Genomic DNA, 21,787 nt, shown 5'->3' on the forward strand with positions numbered 1-21,787 from the left:
TCCTGTCTTGGTCGTCCATTTCATCAAACAACACATGGGCATAGCTGGCATCGACGTTTCCTGACGTTGTACACTGCCTTTTGGAGTTGCGATGAGTCGTACACCATGTCAGTGGCAGCATCCTCTTCCGTCCAGTCACCCAGATGACCAACCGCTAGTAGGCCGAAGCGAAGTCATGCATGGCCAACAGCTTGTTCCTTCTCGTGTTCACGACGGATGGCGCGAACCGTACACGCCCAAGTCCATGTCACTGGCCTTCTCCGCAGCTCCACATACACGTTGTCGGGCGCGCTGATCCCTCCGTGTGACTCCTCCTCAAGAGACGACGGTCGGGACCCCATGGATTATGTCAAGTCCATGGCACCGGTGGGGTACAAGTTACTCGGTGTCTGACATTGAGGACAGCGGATGAGGACGGCGGCGCGGACTAGGGAGCAAGGGCAGGGGAGGGTGACGATTTGGACACGAGAAAGGAAGACGGACACATGAAAGGACGGTCAATTTGGAGTAGGTCCTGTGCGTCCCCAAGTCCGCCACATAGCGCCTAGGTCTGGGTGGATGATGATTTTGTGACCAGACAATGACATGTTCCGGGAGGGTTCTAGGGTTTGGTTGTAGATGCTCTTAGACTAAACAGCATCCACATCCAAAGCAAAAACACTCACAAATTATACCTCTTATTTTTCTTCGCTGCAATTTCCTGGAGACAAGAAAAGTAGGTTTTCCTATGAGCATTGCTATGCAGCCGATGCTTTCAGACGATACTCAGACGACGTTGCCCATCAGGCCGTTTGTTAATTAGATTCATGTCAATCTCACCGTTTGTTAATTAGATTCATGTCAATCTCACGGTGTAGAGTCTGCGTCGGCTGCACATCGGCCATACCATGTCGTGTGTACATCAATTTCGTTTTCCTATCTAAATTTCGGAAAACTCTCAAGCAGGAACTTATCGCCGACACTTTGGTTTCACTACCAGAAATGGCACATTTCAAGTTTCGCCCAGAGACTCTTTTATTTATATGCTCATATGATTGCTGCGCTTGGAACACTTCCGCCAACTTTTCAGCTGAATAACAGGCGAGGTTTTTGTTTCTGCTTAGCATGTTTCTTCAACATGCATGACTCCGGTACATCCACCAAACAAGCATAATAACAGTCACGTCTAACACAAATGCGACACATTTCCTGGGTACATGCCACATCCTTCAGACTGTGCAACGGCATTCAGGGTAACTGGGCAAGAGTCGGAACCAGAGCTCCACATAGCAGACCTTACTTGCACCTTGGGAAATGGGTGTTATCAACATAGCCTCCCGACATCGCCGTTTGAACATTTCTCTGGAACTTCTGTGGGTTGTCTCGGAGGACGGCCGCGGCTTCATGATTCAAGGGGTCCTCGTCATTGGGTTGCTGCAGAAAAGAAGTAAGAAGATGGTTAATGGCCAAGCAGGAGTACATGATAATACTGCTCAAAAAAAAAGGAGTACATGATAATACAGAAGACAAACAGTGACTTGTCTTCCCTCGAGATAAATACATGCAACTCAGGCATTTTACATTTTGAATGGAAAATCAGCAGGTGGAACAGTTTTGAATATGATACTTACTGAGAAAAGAAGGTTTAAGCCATATATTATGGTGTTGATGTTCAAGACAGGCTTCCAGTCTTCACGCAGAATGTTCAGGCAGACATTTCCTTCTAGGTCAATATTAGGATGGTAAACCTGAAAGTTACTACATTAGCAATAACCAACTTATGCTGATGATTGACAGGAGTCAGATTGTGTTACCTTGGTCTTGCACTTGACCTTCGGAGCCTCGTGAGGGTAGGAAGGAGATACTTGGAAGGTGAAAGTAAATGTCCCACCTCTAAGAAAGAAGACATATTATGGATATCAGAATAATTGAATAATGCTGTTTCAACGAACTGATAAGGTGCACAATAGTGTACAAAAACAACAATTCTTTGTCAATTATTTAGGGGCCAACAAAAATGGAGTTTTCTCCTTATTAAGAATCAATGTTGTAATGAAAAGATGAGATACAATGCCCAAGGAGGAGAAACATGGATGAGTGTAACTGATGAAAACTATAAAGAAACTAATGTAACAATAGCCGACAACTACTCATATTTCTATTGAAGTTCTATAGGAAAATTCTTCATCATGCTATGTCCAGACATATTTGAAGGAATGTGATGTAACAGTGCAATATTTTTAAGTAAGTCGAATGTCCAGTCAAAGATTAAACGATTCAAAATCAAAATTAACTAATAAACATGACTAAACATTGAAAAGAAGAGTAGACTTAAAAGAAGCATCTATAAGATACTTACACGTAGTATCCTTCATCAGGTCGTAGAGTGGCTTCAAAGTTCATGAGATCATCCTTTCCATTTGGAAAGGAAATTTTAGTTGTCTTTGGAAGGTTAAGTTCAGCAATATCTGCAAGTTAAAATGAAAACTGTCACCAAGATCCATGCTCTGAAAACTATCCAAATAGAAATAAACTAATATTCATTATGTGCATACTGCATAAATCTGGAAGACAAGAATAGATAGGTGGCTGTTAAAATTTTAGACGACATTTAGATTGACAACACATGTTTGAACAATAGAAGAATCTATCGCTGTTCAACTTTTAGTATGGTAGGATTTCGTGAATCCTCATAATTCATGAAATATCTAACAGTTTTGCTAAAGCACATCTAGATGTGCCCTAAGTATTGCACATCTAAGTCCTATGTCATTGATTTTACACGGAGATTCGTGCAGATGTTTTTCTTTTTCTTTTCTTTTTCATTGTTATGCTTGATTGAGTCACCTAGATGTGCAATAACTAGGGCACATCTAGATGTGCCCTTTCTAACTTAAGTTGGAATAGTGAATTCGGGATTCAACCCTATATATCAGATATCTAGGCGTTCATTACTATATATATATATATAACTATCAGAGTCATCAACATAGTTGTCCTGGTGACAACTATATGAAACCAATGTCATCCACAACAGCAGCTAATGACTATACCCAATGTGCAAAGACCAAAAGGGAGATAGATGAGCCACTACTATCATTCAGCATACTACCCCATACTCAGCGTACTGCCTCACTCAAGCCAGCCCTCATACCTAGTAACCACTGCCAGTCTGCCGCCACCCTCCCGTGCCCTAGTCCCCTACGACACCCTACTTCCACCATGTTGGCACCTCATCCTTTCCTCCACATCCCTCTCATGCCCCATCTCCCTCCACCCTGCTTCTGCTGCTGCTCTGCCTCATCCTCAAGCTGAGGTAAGGGCATCGAGACGAGGCTGACTACAACTTTATGAGTAAGGCAACTCTGTCATAAACAAATCCAGCGGCAAAGAAAACATGGTGGTTCAGCACCCCCCTACTCTCATGTTTCACACCACTGGGTCAGTTTATATCTTTCCAGGCCAGGCAAGGGGCCAATGGCGTTCCTCCTCTGAACCAGAATGGCTAGGTAGCACGTCTGTGTTGACTGGGCGACAGTGTGAGAACTATTTCCATCATGCAAGTCAAACAAAACAAAAACAAACAGATCGTAATCATTGGTATACAGATTACCCAATTTGTCACACACATGAAGCATGGCCCATGCAAAAGTTGGTCATAACCAGTACAAGTCAGCCAATATGGTTAGCAGTAAAGACTACTCCCTCCGTCGCACATTATTTGAAGTTCTAGCTTTGTCTCAAGTCAAACTTATCTATATTTCATCAAGTCTATAAAAAGTGCTAATATCTGCCGCATCAAATATATATAGTACAAAAATACATTTTATGATGAATCTAATGAAGCTAATTTGGTGTTGTGGATGTTGATATATTTCTTAGATTTGGTCAAAGTTGGAGAAATTTGACTTAGCACAAAGCTCAAACTTCAAATAAGTTGGAACGGAGGGAGTAAATAGCAAGGTACACAACATATACGCTCGTAACTAAACCGACACAACCCCTATTTAGTCTTTTTCACAAGCGAATTAATTTTTATTACATAAGTGTCATGCATATGATTTCCACAAAATATAAATGCAACAAATTGGTTAACTAATATACTTAGGAGCAATAGTTCATTTGCCTAACAAATGAAAAACAAAAAGAACGGCATACTTGCGCACAAGATTGCAAGATCAGCTTAGCCCTAATCAATACACATTGTACAATGTACATCATGTCAGTGTGGCTCTGTTCAGCGCTGTGGTGGATTATGGTGATCTTGTTTGATTGACCCTTGGCTAGTTGGTTTGTTTTATCTCAGGTATTAAGTTGCAATTTGATATACTTTGTTTGTACAAGAACATATGAGATGAAACGTGACAGGGCACCATTGAACAACAGAAACTATTCAGATTAATCTGATCAATCAAACATAGCAATACACTCTTCACAGCAGCTTGAAAAATAAGCACAAAAGCGGCAGACTCAATCAATATCAAGTGAGACACCTGGCTGAAAGTAACATAACATAACCCTAACATCAAATCCCTTCCGGCGAAACAAACCTTTATGGAGACGTAATTCCCCAGGACTTTGCTTCTTGACGGGAGGCCCCCCTTTCGAGTTGGCTGCCTCTTCGTTCTTCTGCCCCTTGATCTTGAAAAGGTTTATCATCTTTGCTCCTTGTGCACGGGGCCCTTAGGTGGGGCGGATCCGTGCGGATCGGGACGAGGAACGGCGCTACAGGGGAGCCCTTCCTTCGTTCTGCGGCTGCAGAGAGAGATGCGTCAGAGAGATTGAATTGCTGACGAGGAACAGCGCTGCACGGGGACCGCGCCGCTCCGGTCGTTCTGCCAGCGCCCGCACCGCTCCGGTCGCCGTTCACTCTTGCTGCGGAGAGAGAGAGAGAGAGAGAGAGAGAGAGAGAGAGAGAGAGAGAGAGAGAGAGAGCACCTGTCCAGCCGCCGCCGCTGCCGCCGCTGCCGCCGCCGCCGCCCAATGTCCTGTCGCCGCCGCCGATGCGACGAGAGGGGGAAAAGATTGGGGTTTCGGGAGTACGCGAAAAAACGCTATTACGGATCGAATACGCAGCCTCGTCAGCCTGAAGCCCTGAACACTCTACTTTATAACGCGAATATGTTCGGATCTTTTAGAAAACCTAAACTTTATTGTCCCCGGACCGGACTCTACACGCATATATAGCCACATTATCACAAAATTCTATAAACTTGAATGTAAAAGCCGAACATGTCACAAATTCTATGGCCACATTTATTTTATTTCTTAACACAGTATAATCACATATGCTCATATGCATGCATATATACGGGCACGTATGAAGACACAAACGCACTAGACCTATGAGCATCTTCGAGATACTGACCCGATATAATATTTTGAGATTGATGAAGTCACCACACACGTCTCCGACGAAAACATCTTCTCTCACTAAATGAATATCCCCAGAAAAGCCTGCAATAAATGCAGAAAATGCAAGCACCAGTTCAAGCCTAAGACTTGAATCATGGTGTGTTGGTTGCACCACAAGAAACCTATCCATCTCAGATGGGCTTAGTTCGCATACAGAGCTTTATTCAACAAAGGCATTCCTACAATAATTAGCCAATAGATTGGTCATTAGGAAGCTAGGAGTTTTATCAAGCCGGCTCTCGGTCACGTGCAATGTGCAAGCGCACTTAGCACAAAGATAAGAGAGGATATTAGCTGACATTTTTACATGTTGAATGGTACATCTCCAACGTATTTATAATTTTTAATTGTTTCATTTTATTATATTATCAAATTTGGATGTTTTATATGCATTTTAATGCTATTTTATATATTTTTGGGAACTAACCTATTAACCCAATGCCTAGTGCCAATTGATGTTTTCTGCTTGTTTTTTGATTTTCAGAAAATCAGTACCAAATAGAGCCCAAACGCTACGAAACTTTTTGATGATTTTTTTCTGAACATATGAAACCCTAGAAGCTTCTGCAAGGGACCAGAGTGTTGGAAATATGACCTAGAGGCAATAATAAAGTGATTATTATTATATTTCGTTAATCATGATAAAGGTTTATTATTCATGCTAGAATTATATTGATCGAAAACTTAAATACATGTGTGGATACATAAACAAATAGAGTGTCCTTAGTTTTTTCTAGAATATGCACGAGAGTGCATATCATCTATTAAAGAAGGAATAGGGTTAAAGAAACCCTCCGCAAGTAGTGTTACATGTGATTACAAGCAAGCACTACTCTACCCGGCCATGGCCAGCTTTACAAGCCCTACCCTACTATCATATTAATCCACCTATGTAGCTCCACTAAGACATGGTCAAGGTCGTCCTTGATGAGCCTTGCATGCTTCTAGTTTGTGCGTTCAAGGTGTACTGTCTCGATGACCCGATGTACGGAGGGCGTTGCACCGTCGAATACAATGTCGTTTCAGTGTTTCCATAGGGTCCAAAGCCCCAGCATGAGGATCGTTTTGTTATCCTTGTCTGAGAGTCAACTTTTTGTCCTCTTGGTGCACCACTCGGTCAGGGTGTCGTGCTGCGTGGGCACACTTGAGGGTGACTCCAATGTCGTGCCCAGCACCGTCCACATTTGCTTGGGGAACATGCACTGGAGAAGTAGGTGGTTTATCGTCTCATCATGCTGCTCGCAAAACGGGCACTTGTCCTGGTGGGGGAGACCTCTTCGTGCTAGATTAGTGCTTGCTAACGAGCATATTCCAGAAAAAACTAAGGACAGTGTATAGATAAACCACTGTATAGAAAAAACGGGCACTTGTCCTGGTGGGGGAGACCTCTCCGTGGTTTATCAAGTGACAACATGTCTATGGTTAGGAAACCTTAACTATCTCTTGATCAACAAGCCTCTACTAGACTACCTCGTTGATCAAGAGATGGTTAAGGTTTCCTAACCATAGACATGTGTTGTCACTTGATAACGGGATCACATCAATTAGAAGAATGATCTGATGGACAAGACCCATCCGTTAGCATAGCATATGATCGTTCAGTTCATTGTTACTCCTTTCTTAATGTCAAATACATATTTCTTCGACCATGAGATCATGCAAATCCCTGATATCGGAGGAATACCTTGTGTACTATCAAACGTCACAACTTAACTAGGTGATCATAAAGATGCTCTATAGGTAGCTTCGAAGGTGTCTGTTGAGTTGGCATGGATCAAGATTGAGATTTGTCACTCTGTATGACAGAGAGGTATCTCTGGGCCCTCTCGGTAATACAACATCACAAAGCTTGAAAGCAAAGTGACTAAAGAGTTAGTTACGAGATGATGTATTACGAAACGAGTAAAGAGACTTGCCTGTAATGAGATTGAACTACGTATGGAGATACCGACAATCGAATCTTGGGCAAGTAACATACCGACAGACAAAGGGAACTACGTATGTTGTCATAAAGATTTGACCGATAAAGATCTTCGTAGAATATGTAGGAATCAATATGGGTATCCAGGTCCCACTATTGGTTATTGACCGGAGAAGCGTCTCGGTCATGTCTACATCATTCTCGAACCCGTAGGGTCCGCATGCTTAACGTTTATTGATGATATATTATTATATGAGTTATGTGAATTGGTGACCGAATGTTGTTTGGAGTCCCGGATGAGATCACGGATATGACAAGAAGCTCCGGAATGGTCCGGAGGTAAAGATCGATATATATATAGTGTTACTATTCATCACCCAGGATACAGAATAAATTATTCTTCACCCGAGGTAATCTTACGACAACTTTCTAAATAAATTACATTTATAATATAAATAGTTACATGCATGTTGATTCAATAATCAACATGTAAAATTTGGTATAAAAAATATAAAAATAGGTTATAAGACCAGAAAAATTACATTTTATGTACGTTTTACACTATGTTCTTACATTCGTAATTTTACGTAACATAAAATATTTTTTACAGTGAGTACATATTTTCTTATATTCTCTTTTTATGTATGAAATAAAACAAAATTTACGAAACGTAAAAATACGTTGCATTGATGTCAAATTAGAGAGGAGGTGAAGAATAACTATTCCTCATTCAAGACAGCACTATTCTAATCTCAGGATTAGAATAACTATTTGGATCACAGCTTCCTATATAGAGCCCGCTGGAGGTTCTCGAGATCCAAAAATGCCACCGAACAGGAAAAAAAAAACAACCCAATCCCGATCCCATCACCCGCAACCTCTTGCCCCGACCCCAGATCGCCCTCACCCCGCGCCCCCACCCCCCCGCGCGGCCGCCGCCGCCGTGACCGCCACCTTCTCCCACCGCCGAGGCCACCTGCCGGCCCCATCCCACCATCCCCCGCATGACTCCGTCGGCCCACCCCGCCATCCATGCGCGCCACCGGCCGCTCGGCCCCTTCACTGGTTGCTCAGCCCCGTCGCGCCCTGCCGATCCCAGCGCGTCTCCCGCCGCCGGCTGCTCGGCTCCGTCGCCAACCCTGACCCCAGCGCGCCTCCCGCTGCCGGCCGCTTGGTCCCGACGCGCCCTCCACTGCCGACTCCCAGCCCCGAGGCGCCCCCAGCTGCCGGACTTCCACTGGCAACCACAACCGACGACCACCGCCATGCCCAGCCGCTGGACTTCCACACCCCGCCAAATGCTCTCCCTGAACTTCCTAGTGCATACTAGTTTCCTTCATCGAGCCCCTCTGGCGATGGTTTGTGTTTGTTGCCCACAAGGCCACAATATATTCGTGTTAATGCTAGGAGGAGTGCTGCTATTGAATTTTGTTTGTTGATGCTGGATACAGTACTGAACTTCATGCTTGCCGGTCCGTGCTTGCAACATGACATAAATACAGTAGTTTTGAGTAGCAAGTCACCAGAAAAAGGGCCCTGGTCCGTGCTTGCCGGATCCCTCACCATGACCACTCACCTCATGCTGCTGGCGACCTGCCAAAGGCTAAGCGGCGACCTGTCCAAGGCCTAAGGGTGAACTTCGTGCTTGAACCTTTTCCAAATTGCTTCTACTTTTCTTCTAAATCTTGATGCCATGTCTTGTTTTGCATAATGGATGATTTAGTTCTTTTTATTCTTGATCATTTTTCTGAATTTTTTGCTTTGTGCATTCATGTGTTCTCAAACCTGTATTCTGTCTCTAGGTAGCGCCGCCGCATTCTCTGGCGTAGCCCCGACGCTCCATGCCTCTGCCCCAACTCCCTGCTCGCAACGACGCGATTCATCACATACTACCGGATTTCATCGGAGGAGGCCCCCCCTGCTGCACCTCCGCCTCCTGGGTCCCGCTGGCAGAACTCCCCTATTACTCCTCACGGCTGCACTACTCTCTCTCACTCTCCCTCTCTCTCTCTCTTTCTGATTGAGGCGATTTCATCGGAACAAATTCATGTACATGCTTGATTGCAAGTATTTTTTTCCTAGATGCGAACAAGAACCCATGGATTGCTGTTTATTATCTGTAAGATTGCGTAATCACGTGTTTGATTCTATGCAAAAAAAGAAAGAATATGTGTAAGTTCAAATACGCCAATTACAGAAGTTCGAAATTCTATCCAGTAAGAACAAAAAAGTATGCTCTCTAAAGCTGCTTGTGTTTATGACTCAAAAAAATTTTGTTTTCTCTGGAACAAAACACTAAGTGATATTTTCTTCCCTCTGAACATAAAATTTCTATTTCCAACTATAAAAGTAAGCACTCTGATGCACAGTAATATCTTTATTTAAAAAAAAGAGAAAAACACGATGAGAAAGGTTGTAGAGCCCTATGATGTTCAATTTGTTTTGCTTTTCAAAGTTCAATTTGTTTTGCTTTTCGAAGTTCTGGTTGTTGATTTTCTAAAGAGAAAGGTTGCTTCACTTGCACTCCTCTATCTAGTCATGTGTGGTGATCTCCTCGACTCCTCGGTTTCTACAAAAAAATATAAGTATGAAGTTTAATTCAAAAAAGATGGTTTGATGCTTATTTAAAAACCATATTTTTCTAATAATAAAACAATGAAGTTCAAATTAAAAAAGCAGAGAAGTTCAAACTTTATAAAACCTCAGATTTTTTCTCGTTACTAAAGAATAAAATGAAGAAGTTCAAATTAAAATAAAAGAAACAACTAATTTTTTTAAATAGAAATATTAAAGTGCAATATTACATTGCACTAAAAAAATAGGTTTACAAAACTTATGAGGATGCTGATATTTTAAAAATCTGGAAGTTAAAAAGAATGAGCAAGAAGTTCAATAAAAAAGGTACTTCAAACATCTCCATAAAAACGGATTTTCCCCTTTGTAAAAAAATATTCGTTCCAATTAAAAAGAGGAACATTTCAAAATAATTTATATTTTTCCCGTTCTAAAAGCACTAGAAGTTCAAATTTAAAAAACGGTGTGGTTCTATGTTTATAAAGAAAAATGATTTTCCTCATTAATAACAAATTAGACCAAGAAGTTCAAATTAAAATAACGGTGCAATTCAACGTTTTTTCTTAGTGTCCACGTACTGTGTTTTCTTTTTGTAAAAAATGTGTATTCCCAATTAAAAGACATAGAGGTTCAACTTTAAATAATCGAGTAGTTCAATATTTATTACATAACTAGGACTTTTCCCGTTACTAATGAATAACACCAAGAAACCATAAATTAAAAGTTTGAAGTAGTTTGATGTTTATAGAAACTCAGATTTTCCTAAAAAGTATTAAAACCAAGAAGTTCAATTTTGAAAATTGAGTAGTTCGATGTATATAAAAAAACTCAGGTTCTCACGCTACTAGAGAATAAAACCAAGAAGTTCAATTGCAAAAAAGCAGAGCAATTTGATATTATATTTGAAAATTTGGATTTTTCTAGTTACTAAAGAATAAAATCAATAAGTTCAATTTCAAATAAGGAAGAAGTTCGATGTTTCTAAAAAACCTCCAATTTCCACATTTCTAAAAATACACAATGAAGTTCAAATAAAAAAGATAGATCAGTTCAATGCTTATAAAATCATCAAATTTGTTGTAAGAAGTTCACGTGCACCTTCGTGCGCGGTTCAGAATTTATATTGCGGGACGTCCGACCTCCAATTACATGTTTTAAAATGGCAAGAAAATGGCGTCCGACTTTCAATTGCGTGTAATTCGATGTACACACAAAATTGCGACAGAAGTTCATAGTGAAAACAACGAGAAGTTCAAGTACTGCAAGGAATGCATTTCAGGTGAGAATAAAAACATAGAAAAATAAAAGCATAAAAGGTTTGTTGAAAGAAGTTCAAGTGCCCTGTCCAGGGAAGTTCAAAAATTCTTGCGAGAGAGGTTCACCTCGTATTTCCATGTTCGATTTTTTCCGTATAAAAATCGAATACAATTCTTTACTCAAAAATATGAAAATGTGAAGTTCAAATTGAAATAACAGAGAAGTTCGGAGTTTATTGAAACCTAGGATTTACCTATTCAAAAAATAAAAAACACAACGACATTTTTTGCACTTTTGAAAACAACTCAAACGAAAAAAAGGTTGCTAGAAGTTCAAGTGCTCGACGAGTAAAAGTTCAAATAAATTTTGCGAGAGAGGTTCATCGTGTATTTAGATGTCCAAAATACATAAAAGAATATGTTGTTTTTTGTGTTTTAAAATAATTCTTTCAAACCGAAGAGAAGTTCAAAGTGATAACAACTGAAAGTTCATGTACTACATGATGTGTATTTCATATAAGAAAAATACAATAAAGTGAAACAGAGTGAAGTTCAAATAGACATGCCCCAGAAGTTCAACTACTTCACTCAGTGCAACAAACAACATGTCAAAAACAAAGTGAGGGTCAAACAAACATGCCCAAGAAGTTCAACTACTTCACGCGGTGCGTTTCCATTCGCAATGAAGGCATAAATCATGATCTCGTCATTTCTCTAATTTACTTCAAAACAACAGGAATATCATTTGTGTAAATTCAAGTCCTCGGTCGGAGAAAGTTAAAAAATATACTGTGAGAGAGGTTTGTACAAAGAGAATATCATTTGTGTAACACTGACAAAATGGATGGGGAAAATAAAAATGAAAATACGTCACAGAAGTTCAACGTGAAAACAACACGAAGTTCAACTACTATAGTGAATGAATTTGAGATGAAAAACTTTTAAAATTGTCGCGAGTATGGAAAAATGATCAACACGGGAAAGTTGCGTGTTTACAGCAGCTTTCCATCAGTATATCACTTGCTCAATTCCGGTGAGTAGATGGAAAGCTACGAGCAGTGGATGGAGAGCTACGGGTAAAAAAGCACGTGAAAAACAGAGTGAAGTTCAAGTAGACATGCCGAGAAGTTCACGTTCTTCACGCGGTGCATTTTTGAAGAATCTGTTTCGCGATAAAGGCAGAATGAACGATCTTGCCGTTTTCGAAATTACTTGAAAACGACAAGGAATCACAGAAAACCATCAACATGAAAAAGTTTCGAATTTTCCGTAGCTTTTCAGTGGTATATTATTTGCCCCATTCCGATAAATTTTGTAGAAATTACGGCAAAAATGCGTTTTTAGCCATTTTCAAAACTGACATAAAACCATAATGAATTAGGAGAAACAATATATACAAAAAAAATTCGCATTTCTTCAAGATTTCCAAGGCCATATCATTTGCTGCATTTGGACGTACGGTTAAAAAATTAGCTCGAAAATACGAACTCGGTGGAACTTGTACCGTTTTCTAAATTACTTTTAAACCGTTCAAAATTAGAAAAAACTTTTAACATGAAAAAGTAGCGCATTTTCATAAGCTTTCCTACGCGATATTATTTGCCTCAATTGGATTAGCCGTTTAGAAATGGCATAAAAATACAAACTCGGGTGTTCCATTTGCGAAATTGTACGATTTTCCGAATTACTATTTAACCGTATGGAATTAGAGAAAACTTTCAACATGTGGAAGGAGCGGTTTTTCAGAAGCTTTCCAACGCCATATTATTTGCCTCATTCTGATAAACGGTTTTAAAATGCGATCGAAAATACGATTCACGTTTTTTGTATGAAGAAAAAACAGTTTTCAAAACTGCTCTTAAACCGCTTACATTTTGCCAAAATTTTAACTTGGGTCATGATACTGATATCCATAGCTTTCCAAGGGTATATCGCAAGCCCCATTTGGACACCTTTTAGCTGAAGTTCAACCTAGTACTCGTGGAAGGTCAGACGCGTTACTCGAGAAGTTCATGTTGTGATCAGAATATTATTCTGATCCCGTGATCAGAATAGTGTTTATGTATATGTGTGTGTATATATATAGGACAGTACTATTTGGTCTCCGGAAAGGTTTCAGAATGCACCAGGTATTTATCGGATCACCGGAAGGGGTTCCGAGTGACCACGTGAAGTTACTGGGCCTAACGGGCCAACGGGAGGGGAGCACACCAGCCCACAAAGGGGCTCACGCGCCCCAACCTAGTCGCCGGCCTTGTAAAGGAAAAGGAGAGAGGATGGCCCCCTCCTGCCTTTCTCCACGCAAGGGAGAAAGGGAAGGGAGGTGCCCTAGGGGTAGCCGCCCCCCCCCCTTTCCTTTCCCTCATACGCCAAAGAAGGAAATGGGGTGCGCCTAGGCAGGCACCCAGGGTGGCCACTGGCCCCCTTGGGACGCGCCCTAGGGCAGCTCCCCCACCTATATATATGAGAGGAGGGAGAGGAGAAACACAACGCCATGATCCCCAAGCCATGTGCGGCACCCCCTCTCCCTCTAGTTCTAGTTCCTCCTCCGTCCATGTCCATTGTGCTTGGCTAAGCCCTGCAGATAGTTTCACCACCACTGTCACCATGCCGTCATGCTGCCGGAACTCATCTACTACTTTGCCTCTCTTGCTGGATCGAGAAGGTAAGGACGTCATTGAGTTGAACGTGTGCTGAACATGGAGGTGTCGTATGTTCAGTACTTGATCGGGACGGATCGTGAAGGTGTACGAGTACATCAACCGTGTTAATAAACGCTTCCGCTTAGCGATCAACAAGGGTATATAGATGCTCTCCCCCTCTCGTAGCTATGCATCTCCATGGATAGATCTTGCGTGTGCGTAGAAATTTTTGTTTTCCATGCAAAGTTCCCCAACAGTGGTATCTGAGCGAGGTCTATGCATAGATGATATGCACGAGTAGAACACAATGAAGTTGTGGGCGGTGATGTTCATATTGCTTCCCACCAATTTCTTATTTTGATTCGACGGTTTGTGGGATGAAGCGGCCCGGACCAACCTTACATGTCCACGCACATGAGACCGGTTCCACTGACTGACATGCAACTTGTTTTGCATAAAGGTGGCTGGTGGGTGTCAGTTTTTCCTACTTTAGTTGAATCGGATTTGATTACGGCGGTCCTTGCAGAAGGTTAAATTGCAACTTGATAATCACCATTGTGGTTTTGTGTAGGTAAGAACGGTTCTTGCTAGTTGCCCGTAGCAACTAATACGTCTCCAACGTATCTATAATTTTTGATTGCTCCATGCTATATTATGTATTGTTTTGGACTATATTGGGCTTTATTTTCCACTTTTATATTATTTTTGGGACTAAACTATTAGCCGGAGGCCCAGCCCAGAATTGCTGTTTTTTTGCCTATTTCAGTGTTTCGAAGAAACAGAATATCAAACGGAGTCCAAACGGAATAAAACCTTCGGGAACGTGATTTTCTCACCGAACGTGATCCAGGATACTTGGACCCTACGCCAAGGTATCAGAGAGGCGGTCACGAGGGTGGGGGCGCCCCCTGCCTCGTGGGCCCCTCGGAGCTCCACCGACGTACTTCTTCCTCCTATATATACCTACGTACCCCCAAATGATCAGAACAGGAGCCAAAAACCTAATTCCACCGCCGCAACTTTCTGTATCCATGAGATCCCATCTTGGGGCCTATTCCGGAGCTCCACCGGAAGAGGGCCATCATCACGGAGGGCTTCTACATCATCATAGCCCTCCGATGAAGTGTGAGTAGTTTACCTCAGACCTTCGGGTCCATAGTTAGTAGCTAGATGGCTTCGTCTCTCTTTTTGGATCTCAATACAAAGTTCTCCCCCTCTCTCGTGGAGATCTATTCGATGTAATCTTCTTTTTGTGGTGTGTTTGTTGAGACCGATGAATTGTGGGTTTATGATCAAGTCTATCTATGAATAATATTTGAATCTTCTCTGAATTATTTTATGTATAATTGGTTATCTTTGCAAGTCTCTTCGAATTATCCGTTTGGTTTGGCCAACTAGATTGGTAGTTCTTGCCATGGGAGAAGTGCTTAGCTTTGGGTTCGATCTTGCGGTGTCCTTTCCCAATGATAGAAGGGGCAGCAAGGCACATATTGTATCATTGCCATCGAGGATAACAAGATGGGGTTTATTTCATATTGCATGAATTTATCTCTCTACATCATGTCATCTTGCTTAAGGCGTTACTCTGTTTTTAACTTAATACTCTAGATGCATGTTGGATAGCGGTCGATGAGTGGAGTAATAGTAGTAGATGCAGAATCGTTTCGGTCTACTTGTCACAGACGTGATGCCTATATACATGATCATGCCTAGATATTCTCATAACTATGCTCAATTCTGTCAATTGCTCAACAGTAATTTGTTCACCCACCGTAGAATACTTATGCTCTTGAGAGAAGCCACTAGTGAAACATATGGCCCCCGGGTCTATTCTCATCATATCAATCTCCATCATTTTAATCTTGCTTTGCTTTTTACTTTGCCTTTACTTTTCACTTTGCATCTTTATACCAAAAATACCAAAAATATTATATCTATCAGATCTCACTCTCGTAAGTGACCGTGAAGGGATTAACAACCCCTAATAGCGTTGGTTGCAAGTAGATATCGTTTTGTGCAGGTACGAGGGACTTGAGCGTGGCCTCCTACTGGATTTATACCTTGGTTCTCAAAAACTGAGGGAAATACTTACGCTACTCTGCTGCATCATCCTTTCCTCTTCGGGGAAATCCAACGCAAGCTCAAGAGGTAGCAAGAAGAATTTCTCGCGCCATTGCCGGGGAGTCTACGCAAAAAGTCAACATACCAAGTACCCATCACAATCCCTATCTCTCGCATTACATTATTTGCCATTTGCCTCTCATTTTCCTCTCCCCCACTTCACCCTTGCCGTTTTATTCGCCCTCTCTCTCTCTATCCTCCCTCTCTATTTGCCTCTTTTGCCAGTTTGCTTTTGTTTGCTCGTGTGCTAGTTTGTTTGCTTGTTTGTCGCGATGGCTCAACCGATATTTGGTGATCTTCACCTTAAAAAGTTAGAGGAGATCGAAAACAACCTTAGGAAGTTTATGGTTTTGCAATTTGAGCATAATAATTTCTTTAGAAACGAGCTTAAGGAACAAAAAAGTTTTATGAGATATATGAATAAAGAACTTGATGATATGTCTAAAGAAATTGATGGTATAAGATCCCAAATTACCCGTCTAGAAAAGATGACTGCTGAAATTTCAGACATGCAAGCCACCTTAGTCAATAAGATGGCCGCTAAACCAAATTCCTATGAAAATCAAGATGAAGATATAAAAGTTATTGATGTGTCTCCTATTAAATCTTTGTTTTGCAATATGAATCTCTATGAAACTGAATATGATCTTCCTTTACCTAGAAGGCGTTCTAAAAATTCAGAGTATTTAGATCTTTATGATGAAATTGATGAAAGTGGGATTGAAAGAAATAAAAATCTAGACATTGCTAAACCCACTATCTTGGATTTCAAGGAATTTAATTATGAAAGTTGCTCTTTAATTGATTGTATTTCCTTGTTGCAATCCGTGCTAAATTCTCCACATGCTTATAGTCAAAAGAAAGCCTTCACCGAACATATTGTTGATGCCTTGATGCAATCTTATGAAGAAAAACTTGAGTTGAAAGTTTCTATCCCTAGAAAACTCTATGATGAGTGGGAACCAACTATTAAAATTAAAATTAAAGATCATGAGTTTTATGCTTTGTGTGATTTGGGTGCTAGTGTCTCCACTATCCCCAAAACTTTGTGTGATTTGCTAGATTTCCGTAATTTTGATGATTGCTCTCTAAACTTGCATCTTGCGGATTCTACTATTAAGAAACCTATGGGAAGGATTAATGATGTTCTTATTGTTGCAAATAGAAATTATGTGCCCGTAGATTTCATTGTTCGTGATATAGATCGCAATCCTTCTTGCCCTATTATTCTTGGTAGACCTTTCCTTAGAACGGTTGGTGCGATTATTGATATGAAGGAAGGTTAGATTTCAATTTCCATTAAAAAAGGGCATGGAACACTTTCCAAGAAAGAAAATAAAATTTCCATATGAAACTATCATGATAGCCACTTATGGATTGCCTACGAAAGATGGCAATACCTAGATCTATCCTCGCTTTTATGCCTAGCTAGGGGCGTTAAACGATAGCGCTTGTTGAGAGGCAACCCAATTTTATTTTTATTCCTTGATTTTTGCTCCTGTTTAGTAATAAATAAATTATTTAGCCTCTGTTTTTGTTGTGTTTTTTGTGTTTAATTAGTGTTTGTGCCAAGTAGAACCGTTGGGAAGACTTGGGGAAAGTCTTGTTGAACTTGCTGTAAAAAACAGAAACTTTAGCGCTCACGAGAATTGCTGTCATTTTTATTTGGAGAGTGCTATTTAGTTAATTATTTTTGCAGATGATTAATAGATAAATTCCTCACGTCCAGCAATTTATTTTAGAATTTTTGGGGTTCCAGATATTGCGCTAGCTACAGATTACTACAGACTGTTCTGTTTTGACAGATTCTGTTTTTCGTGTGTTGTTTGCTTATTTTGATGAATCTATGGTTAGTAAAATAGTTTATAATCCATAGAAAAGTTGGAATACAGTAGGTTTAACACCAATATAAATAAAGAATGAGTTCATTACAATACCTTGAAGTGGTCTTTTGTTTTCTTTTGCTAACGGAGCTCATGAGTTTTCTACTTTAAGTTTTGTGTTGTGAAGTTTTCAAGTTTTGGGTGAATTCTTGTGATGGATTATGGAACAAGGAGTGGCAAGAGCCTAAGCTTGGGGATGCCCATGGCACCCCCAAGATAATACAAGGACACCAAAAAGTCAAAGCTTGGGGATGCCCCGGAAGGCATCCCCTCTTTCGTCCACTTCCATCGGTAATTTACTTGGAGCTATATTTTCATTCACCAACATGATATGTGTTTTGCTTGGAGCGTCTTGTATTATTTGTGTCTTTTGTTGTTAGTGTGCCACAATCATCCTTGCTGTACACACCTTTTGAGATAGCCATACATGAATTAGAATTTGATAGAATACTCTATGTGCTTCACTTATATCTTTTGAGCTAAGTAGTTTTGCTCTATGTGCTTCACTTATATCTTTTGAGCGTTATAATTTTGCTCTATGTGCTCCACTTAGATTTTTTAGAGCACGGTGGTGGATTTGTTTTAAATAAACTATTGATCTCTCATGCTTCACTTAAATTATTTTTATAGTCTTAATAGCATGGTAATTTGCTTAATAATAACATGCTTGGTATTCAAGATTTGTGAAACTTTCTTTTGAGTGTGTTGAATACTAAGAAAAGTTGGATGCTTGATAATTGTTTTGAGATGTGGAGGTAGTAATATCAAAGTCATGCTAGTAGAGTAATTGTGAATTTGAGAAGTGCTTGAGTTAAGGTTTGCAAGTCCCGTAGCATGCACGTATGGTAAACGTTATGCAACAAATTTGAAACGTGAGGTGTTATTTGATTGTCCTCCTTATGAGTGGTGGTCGGGGACGAGCGATGGTCTTTTCCTACCAATCTATCCCCCTAGGAGCATGCGCGTAATACTTTGTTTTTTGATGGCTCATAGATTTTTGCAATAAGTATATGAGTTCTTTATGACTAATGTTGAGTCCATGGATTATACGCACTCTCACCCTTCCATCCTTGCTAGCCTCTTCGATACCGTGCATTGCCCTTTCTCACATCGAGAGTTGGTGCAAACTTCGCCGGTGCATCGAAACCCCGTGATATGATACGCTCTTTCACACATAAACCTCCTTATATCTTCCTCGAAACAGCCACCATACCTACATATTATGGCATTTCCATAGCCATTCCGAGATATGTTGCCATGCAACTTTCCACCATCCAGTCTATCATGACACATTCATCATTATCATATTGCTTAGCATGATCATGTAGTTGACATAGTATTTGTGGCAAAGCCATCGTTCATAATTTTTCATACTTGTCACTCTTGATTCATTGCATATTCCGGTACACCGCTGGAGGCATTCATATAGAGTCATACTTTGTTCTAGTATCGAGTTGTAATCATTAAGTTGTAAATAAATAGAAGTGTGATGATCATCATTAATAGAGCATTGTCCCCAAAAAAGGCCAAATAAAAAAAAGGCCAAAAAAAGAAAAAAAAGCCAAAAAAGGCCAAATAAAAAAAGAGAGAAAGACCAAATAAAAAAATAAAAATAAATAAAAAGGGGTAATGCTACTATTCCTTTTTCCCACACTTGTGCTTTAAAGTAGCACCATATTCTTCATATAGAGAGTCTCTTGAGTTATCACTTTCATATACTCGTGGGAATTTTCATTATAGAACTTGGCTTGTATATTCCAACAGTGGGCCTCCTCAAGTGCCCCAGGTCTTCGTGAGCAAGCAAGTTGGATGCACACCCACTTAGTTTCTTTTGTTGAGCTTTCATACATTTATAGCTCTAGTGCATCCGTTGCATGGCAATCCCTACTCCTTGCATTAACATCAGTCGATGGGCATCTCCATAGCCCATTGATTAGCCTCGTTGATGTGAGACTTTCTCCTTTTTTGTCTTCTCCACATAACCCCCATCATTATTCTATTCCACCTATAGTGTTATATCCATGGCTCACGCTCATGTATTGCGGGAAAGTTTATGAGTTTGAAATTATTAAGGTATGAAACAATTGCTTGGCTTGTCATTGGGGTTGTGCATGATGAGAGCATTCTTGTGTGACGAAAATGGAGCATGACTAAACTATATGATTTTGTATGGATGAACTTTCTTTGGCCATGTTACTTTAAGAAAACATAATTGCTTTGTTGGTTTGCTTGAAGTATTATTATTTTTTATGTCAATATGAACTTTTGTCTTGAATCTTCCTAATCTGAATATTCATACCACAATTAAGAAGATTTGCATTGAAATTATGCCAAGTAGCACTCCGCATCAAAAATTCTCTTTTTATCATTTACCTACTCGAGGACGAGCAGGAATTAAGCTTGGGGATGCCTGATACGTCTCCAACGTATCTATAATTTTTGATTGCTCCATGCTATATTATCTACTGTTTTGGACTATATTGGGCTTTATTTTCCAGTTTTATATTATTTTTGGGACTAACCTATTAACCAGAGGCCCAGCCCAGAATTGCTGTTTTTTGCCTATTTCAGTGTTTTGAAGAAACGGAATATCAAACGGAGTCCAAACGGAATAAAACCTTCGGGAACATGATTTTCTCACCGAACGTGATCCAGGAGACTTGGACCCTACGCCAAGGCATCAGAGAGGCGGTCACGAGGGTGGGGGGCGCCCCCCTGCCTCGTGGGCCCCTCGGAGCTCCACTGACGTACTTCTTCCTCCTATATATACCTACGTACCCCCAAACGATCAGAACAGGAGCCAAAAACCTAATTTCACCGCCACAACTTTCTGTATCCACGAGATCACATCTTGGGGCCTATTCCGGAGCTCCGCCGGAAGAGGGTCGTCATCATGGAGGGCTTCTACATCATCATAGCCCCTCCGATGAAGTGTGAGTAGTTTACCTCAGACCTTCGGGTCCATAGTTAGTAGCTAGATGGCTTCTTCTCTCTTTTTGGATCTCAATACAAATTTCTCCCCCTCTATCGTGGAGATCTATTCGATGTAATCTTCCTTTTGCGGTGTGTTTGTTGAGACCGATGAATTGTGGGTTTATGATCAAGTCTATCTATGAATAATATTTGAATCTTCTCTGAATTCTTTTATGTATGATTGGTTATCTTTGCAAGTCTCTTTGAATTATCCGTTTGGTTTGGCCAACTAGATTGGTAGTTCTTGCCATGGGAGAAGTGCTTAGCTTTGGGTTCGATCTTGCGGTGTCCTTTCCCAGTGACAGAAGGGGAAGCAAGGCACGTATTGTATCGTTGCCATCGAGGATAACAAGATGGGGTTTATTTCATATTGCATGAATTTATCTCTCTACATCATGTCATCTTGCTTAAGGCGTTACTTTGTTTTTAACTTAATACTCTAGATGCATGCTGGATAGCGGTCGATGAGTGGAGTAATAGTAGTAGATGCAGAATCGTTTCGGTCTACTTGTCACGGATGTGATGCCTATATACATGATCATGCCTAGATATTCTCATAACTATGCTCAATTCTGTCAATTGCTCAACAGTAATTTGTTCACCCACCGTAGAATACTTATGCTCTTGAGAGAAGCCACTAGTGAAACCTATGCCCCCCTAGGTCTATTCTCATCATATCAATCTCCATCATTTTAATCTTGCTTTGCTTTTTTACTTTGCCTTTACTTTTCACTTTGCATCTTTATACCAAAAATACCCAAAATATTATATCTATCAGATCTCACTCTCGTAAGTGACCGTGAAGGGATTGACAACCCCTAATCGTGTTGGTTGCGAGTAGCTATTGTTTTGTGCAGGTACGAGGGACTTGAGTGTGGCCTCCTACTGGATTGATACCTTGGTTCTCAAAAACTGAGGGAAATACTTACGCTACTCTGCTGCATCATCCTTTCCTCCTCAGGGAAATCTAACGCAAGCTCAAGAGGTAGAAGCAACCACGTAAAACTTGCAACAACAAAGTAG

At 40.6% G+C, this 21,787-nt stretch overlaps 1 protein-coding gene across 1 annotated transcript; it reads right to left on the reverse strand.

Annotated features, from left to right (window-relative positions):
- Positions 1-982: 982 nt before the first annotated feature.
- On the reverse strand, positions 983-5,070 carry LOC119301294 (NEDD8-conjugating enzyme Ubc12-like). The gene is made up of 6 exons (XM_037578247.1): positions 4,918-5,070; positions 4,530-4,734; positions 2,339-2,447; positions 1,794-1,872; positions 1,611-1,727; positions 983-1,413 (listed from the first exon to the last, which is right to left on the reverse strand). Exons 2-6 carry the CDS (start codon positions 4,636-4,638, stop codon positions 1,276-1,278), a joined length of 552 nt encoding a protein of 183 aa, XP_037434144.1. The 5' UTR covers positions 4,639-4,734; positions 4,918-5,070; the 3' UTR covers positions 983-1,275.
- Between the last annotated feature and the right edge of the window lie 16,717 nt (positions 5,071-21,787).

Source organism: Triticum dicoccoides, chromosome 5A (assembly GCF_002162155.2).
Source record: "Triticum dicoccoides isolate Atlit2015 ecotype Zavitan chromosome 5A, WEW_v2.0, whole genome shotgun sequence".
NCBI classification, from domain to species: Eukaryota; Viridiplantae; Streptophyta; class Magnoliopsida; order Poales; family Poaceae; genus Triticum; species Triticum dicoccoides.